The sequence below is a fragment of the Phycodurus eques genome, chromosome 18 (assembly GCF_024500275.1).
Source record: "Phycodurus eques isolate BA_2022a chromosome 18, UOR_Pequ_1.1, whole genome shotgun sequence".
Lineage (NCBI taxonomy): Eukaryota > Metazoa > Chordata > Actinopteri > Syngnathiformes > Syngnathidae > Phycodurus > Phycodurus eques.
Window position 1 is genome coordinate 1,881,358 of NC_084542.1, and position 6,496 is coordinate 1,887,853.

Sequence of the window (6,496 nt, forward strand, 5' to 3'; positions counted from 1 at the left end):
TTTTATATACTTAGTGATTTTTTTTTTTTTTTTATTCATTCAAATTTGGTAGGCTTGTTAACATTACTCTTCTCTGTGGTGTGCTGAATTTATGTGCCATTTTTGGGCCTGTTTAGTGCCTTTTTAATCCTGGGAATAGCGCTAGGGTCGAGGCACTGATCAGAGCAGATCGTAGAGTCACCAGTAATTACATCATCATCATACAGTCACCTCCAAAGGCATTGGAACGGCAATGACACGACAATGACCCAAAACACACTGCTAACACAACAAATGACTTGATCGGGGGGGGGGGGGGGGGGGAGTGTAAGGTCTTAGACTGGCAAAGTCAATCACCGGATCTTAACCCAAAAGAGCATGCATTTTACCTCCTGAAGAGGAGACTGACCCCCGGAAACAAACAAGACCTGAAAGAGGCTGCAGTGAAGGCCTGGAAAAGCATTTCAAATGAAGAATGCAAGAGTCTGGTGAAGCCAATGGGCTGCAGGCTTGATGCAGTTATTGCAAGTAAGGGTTATGCCACCAAATATTAAATGTGATTCACTTTAAAATGAATCCCGTCTGTTCCAATACTTTCGCGCGCTTGAAAAGTGTGTGTGTTCAAGCAAAAGGTGCTCTGTCCAGAATTAACACATCTAGATGTAAATACCAGGAAGTAAAAGCTGGAATTCTGAACTTTTGTCTCATATTCATCTATTGATCTGAAACCCAAATCTCTTCTGTATAAAACAAACAAAGGAATTTACCTTGCTATTCCAATACTTTTGGAGGGGACTGTATGTCATCATTGATGACACCCCATACATACCCCTAACCCCATACACATTTCATGGTGGTTTCCCCCCAAAAGAAGAAATTCAATCACAGCGCTCTGCTTCTGATGGGCATCCAACAATGACATCACTTCTAAAATGGCTGACAGCAAGAGAACAAGCTTAATTTTTTTATTTATTTATTTTTATAAAGTATTTAAACTACAACCCCAATTCCAGTGAAGTTGGGACGTTGTGTTAAACAAATAAAAACAATACAATTATTTTCAAATCATGTTCAACCTGTTTAATTGAATACACTACAAAGATGTAGTCGTATTTAATGTTCAAACTGATAAACCTTATTGGTTTTAGGAAATAATCATCAACTTAGAATGTTATGGCTGCAACACGTTCCCAAAAAGCTGGGACAGGGTCATGTTGACCACTGCGTTACATCCCCTTTTCTTTGAACAACATTCAATAAACGTTTGGTTAACTGAGGACACGAATTGTTGAAGCTTTGTAAGTGGAATTCTTTCCCATTCTTGCTCGATGTACAGCTTCAGCTGTTCAACAGTCCGGGGTCTCCGTTGTCGTATTTTACGCTTCATAACATGCTACAGGTTTTCAATGGGAGACAGGTCTGGACTGCAGGCAGGCCAGTCGAGTACCCGCACTCTTTTACTACGGAGCCACACTGTCGTAACACGTGCAGAATGTGGTTTGGCATTGTCTTGTTGAAAGAAGCAGGGGCGTTCATGAAAAAGACGTTGCTTGGATGGCAGCATATGTTTCTCCAAAACCTGTACGTACCTTTCAGCATGAATGGTGCCTTCACAGATGTGTAAGTAACCCATGCCATTGACACTAACACAGCCCCATACCATCACAGATGCTGGCTTTTGAATTTTGCGTCCATAACAGTCCAGATGGTTCTTTTCCTCTTTGGCTCGGAGGACACGACGTCCACAATTTCCAAAAACAATTTGAAATGTAGACTCGTCGGACCACGGAACACTTTTCCGCTTTGCATCAGTCCATCTTAGATGAGCTCGGGCCCAGAGAAGCCGGCGGCGTTTCTGGGTGTTGTTGATAAATGGCTTTCGCTTTGCATAGTAGAGTTTCAAGTTGCACTTACGGATGTAGCGCCGAACTGTATTTACTGACACTGGTTTTCTGAAGTGTTCCTGAGCCCAGGTGGTGATATCTTTTACACATCGATGTCGGTTCTTGATGCAGTGCCGCCCGAGGGATCGAAGGTCACGGGCATTCAATGTTGGTTTTCGGCCTTGCCGCTGACATGCAGTGACTTCTCCAGATTCTCTGAACCTTTTGAATGAGATTATGGACCACAGATGATGAAATCCTCAAATTCCTTGCAATTGTACGTTGAGGAACATTGTCCTTAAACTGTTCGACTATTTTCTCACGCACTTTATTTTTGTTTAAAACAACGTCACAACTTGGTTGGAATTGGGGTGGTACAAACCACGAAAATTTCAAAACAAAATTATTAGTAGGTTCATTTAAATTTGGCTCATAACATTTTGACTGCCCCTCGTATATCCATGACTTTTCAATTTTGCCATACAAAAAAAAAAAAACATACTTCTTCAGCAACATGTCCACGTACAGCATGCATTAAATTATTTCTGACTTCTCAGATTAGCCCAATGAGCCAGCTCAAATTTGGGTGTAAAAAGGGCAATTTAGTTTTTTTTTTTTTTTTTTTTAAATGGTGAAACCTCGGGAAGTCGCTGAAATTAGAAAAAGCCTGGACTAAAGCAATTCAGACTGCCACGGACCAGGGAAATCCTTGTAGAAAGTGGGTGGATCTCATTTCTCAAAATTTCATGACTGGCTCCTCAATTCTTGAACGACCCGGAAGTTGCCAAGCACTCCTTTCTTTATTTACAGTATAAAAAGGTACCTGCCATACAAGATTATAGAGATTAGCGTATCAGTACCCAAAATAAAAACAAAGAATGTTTGTACTGGAGTAAATAAACATTTATTGAAGATGTAACTGTTGTAAGCAAATGTAATAGAAGATGCTGAGGTTTGTTAGAAAATCAGGTTCCGCTTCAAGTTGTGTTCATGTCCGTAAGAGGGGGAAAAAAATTCAGAGCCGGGTCCAAATAAAATTACTACTTGATGTACTCGCAATTAGGGTTGCAAAATCTTCATTGATCATCTCACTTGAAAATTAAAATAGCTGACAGCTCTACTAACAGAAATGAAGGCGCCAAAGCTGCTAATGAGCAGCAGATGTGTCCATTTCGTACATTTAGCCAATACTTCTCATTTTGACCAACTTTAGATTCGCAAACATACAATCAGAGATGTGTGATCGAATGCCTTATGCAGAAAACCAGGAGAATAACTCCAAAGTATTGTTCACAAATCCTGAGATTCATGTACAGACAGCATATAGAAATCACATCTCTGACTGTACTGAATGAGCAGAAGCATTCATCTTGAGTTAAATCTCCCCCATTGCTCTTCTCTGTCAGACTCTCCATGAATCCCACTCAGGTGAGTTCTGTGCTCCCAACAACCACAATGAACTTAGTCCAGGTAAGCGGTACTCCGTCTCAACTACGTTAGTCCGTGTCCATAGTGCCGCTGTGCGTCTCTTTGGACACCATCAGTCTCATCAGTTTGCCATGCAGCTTCTCGATTTTCTTCACATCCTGAGCCTGGTCCGTCTTGTACTGTAAACACTGAGAGGAGGGATACACAGAGAGATCACCTACAAGTCTCTGTTCTGACTGTTTTTTTTTTTTTTTTTTTTTTTTAAATTGGGACAACACACCACTGTTGGCCTTTATCTTCAAATTGCATGTAATTAGCTCTAACAAGGAGGGTTTGTTTTGATGGCTGTTTGCTCAAATGATGCATAAAGTACCAATTCAAAATACGCAAAACCTTGTGGCAAGGAAGAACCAACAACATATGGGAGAAGATCCAGCAATTGGTTTTCACTCTTTGATACTGCCAAGCTTTATTGGACACATAATTTGCTCATTGAATATAACCATACGGCAAAATACGGGATTGGGGTTGTATTATATGATATATCATGTTCTTATTGAATTTTTACATTGATATCTTTGAGGGAGGGAAACTAGCAAAGTGAGAATTGCATTGATGAGTTTGTATTCTGAATCTTTAATATTGTTCATGTTCGGCAGTCATAGCAATGACAAAAACCAGTCTTGACTACACTCCATATGTTAATATACATGTAATATATAATAGCCAACCATTTTTATATTAATTATGAATTTATCGTTATGCACGTCCAAATATTTTACAATCAAACCTTACACATCATCAGTCTGGATGCTGCAGGTTGGACAAGAGTTGGGGACGCATGTTCAAGAAGCTTTGGGGCATATTTTCCTTGCCATTAGCTGGCAACGAACTTGCATACTGTGATAAGTCGCCATGACAACCAGGTGAGGGTTAGGGAGTACACCAGTGCGAAATGCTAGACTTTTTTTTTTTTTTACCCCCCTCCTCCCAACTTCCTATATTTAATGGTCAGGCCAATTTGATCGGCTGATATTATCCATCCATCCATGCATTTTTCCCCCCGCTTTTCCGACGCCGGTTCACGAGGGCAGTAGGTTGAGCACGGATGCCCAGACTGCCTTCTCCCCAGCCACTTCATCCAGCTCTTCCGGGGGGATCCCGAGGGGAGACATAGTGACACGCATCTGGGCAAGGGAAACCTAAAGCCATATATATTTTTCATCATCGGGTTCTTTCAGCCGTGTCCCTCACCTAGGACCGGTTTTCCATGGACGACCCTCCCAGGGGCGTGATGCCCCAGACAACTTCGCGCCAAGGATCACTGGGACACACAAACCCCTCCACCACGATAAGGTGACGGCTCCAGGATCAGAAAAAGATTGGCTTCCAGTTCAGTTGAACTCTCTCTCTCTGAACACCATATACTGTATTTTAAATGAAACTCTTTTGTATGATTTTGTACTTAAAAATTCCTCTGTGTTAAAAAGTTAAACAAAGACTAATGGATAAAGTATTGTAAAACAAATGTTCTGCCTAAATGATTTATTAATTGTTGTCATGCAAGCACTAAGGGACCAAAAAAGAAGTTCTGTTCTTCATTATATGTTTTTTTCAAATTAATTAAATGAGTGGTCAACATTTTATTCTGCCAAATCTCGTTATCTGTATGGATCTAAAATAAATCCATACCTAATTTCGACAATATGTAGGGATCATTTCAACCATAGCACATGTCAGTGCCAAAGACTGGTTATTAATGGTTATTCCAATGTGTATTTGTGTCACCCTCTCCAACTTGTTTCTTCTCATCGAGCGGATGTTAGCAGAAGCATTATTGGAAACCTAGAAATCCGATTTTGTAATGACTGGTCGTGAGTGACATCAAACTTACCACGGAATTGTCGGTCACTTTAATGCAAATTTTGCCGTCGCAGTGCCTGTACTTGATTACCACTCTGGCCTAAAAAAAAAAAAAAAAGAAAAAAGAAAGAAAAGAAGAAGAAGAAACAACAAGCAAACTCTTTCTCAAAAATTAATCCAGCAGCTGTTTCCCCAAGTGCTAACGAGATGCCAGGCTAAAATGCTACGGGGCTAGCCTGGTACCAAATACGTGAAGAAGCATTTTTACCTTCATGGGGTCCGTCAGATACAATTTTTCTGCTGCACGAGCAAACTCGTCCCAAGTCTGAAAGTAAGGCATTATTTTCGGAGGCGGTGGAAATGCTTTTTATGTCAAAGAACCTGGGTGAAACGGAGGAACAGCTACGCTAACTTCAGAACACCACATCAGCAGCAACGTGAACCCAGCCAATCGGGAGAGGAAGAGTGTGGCGTATAAGTAGTTCCGGATTTCCTTTTCAAAACAAAAGAACCATTTCTTTGAGTGGGCGAACCAAATGATACAGATATATAACCACTAGAGCAAGCCGCGGCTGGATGAGCACATGGATACTTAGCCGCCATCTTGAAACGGGACTCCCCAGTCATTTATTCCATTCACTTGTATAGAGGTAAGGTTGTTTGGTTCCAGTAAATTAAACATAATCGTTGAACCGAAGTGATGGAAGACCAGATTTCCTTGACGCTTGCTGTCAGTTCTTCTTTGTTTTTGGGTCTGGTGCCCCTAATTTCTCCACTTGATAATACCCCATAGATTCTCAATGGGGTTTCGATCTGGCAAGCTGGTTGGCCAGTCAAGCACTGTGATGGCATGGGCATCAAACCAGGTTTTGGTGCTTCTGGCGGTATGGGCAGGGGCCAGGTCCTGCTGGAAGATGAAATCGGCATCTCCATACAGATCCTCAGCGGAAGGAATCATGAAGTCCTTGAAAACATTCTGGTAGACTGTTGCGGTGACCTTGGATATTTCACCGAGGTTTTGGAGCTTGTGTCACTCTTCCCGAAGCGGAGTGATTCGAAACGTTGTGTCGGAGCTTGTATCAAAACACCCGAGTCATGTGACCGATGACGTCCACTTCGCGTTTCATTCCTTCAAAATGTTTCAACCCTTTTCATTGGCTCGTGGCGTTTCAACGCATTCTGAGCCAATGACAACCAACCAACATTTAAACCCTTATTGTAATTTGCATGTATTCTTAGGGCAAATCTGGAATGTGTTTTAGAGTATGGGGGAGAGCATCTGCATATTTTATTGTCATGAGGATATAACCATTATTTGGGAAGAATTAACAAACCACTTGACT

The 6,496-nt window shown here is 41.3% G+C and overlaps 1 protein-coding gene across 1 annotated transcript; it reads right to left on the reverse strand.

Annotated features, from left to right (window-relative positions):
- Positions 1 to 2,668: 2,668 nt before the first annotated feature.
- Positions 2,669 to 6,228, reverse strand: srp9 (signal recognition particle 9). The gene is made up of 3 exons (XM_061704340.1): positions 5,422 to 6,228; positions 5,185 to 5,253; positions 2,669 to 3,478 (listed from the first exon to the last, which is right to left on the reverse strand). The coding sequence occupies exons 1-3, from the start codon at positions 5,491 to 5,493 to the stop codon at positions 3,359 to 3,361; spliced, it is 261 nt and encodes an 86-aa protein (XP_061560324.1). The 5' UTR covers positions 5,494 to 6,228; the 3' UTR covers positions 2,669 to 3,358.
- Between the last annotated feature and the right edge of the window lie 268 nt (positions 6,229 to 6,496).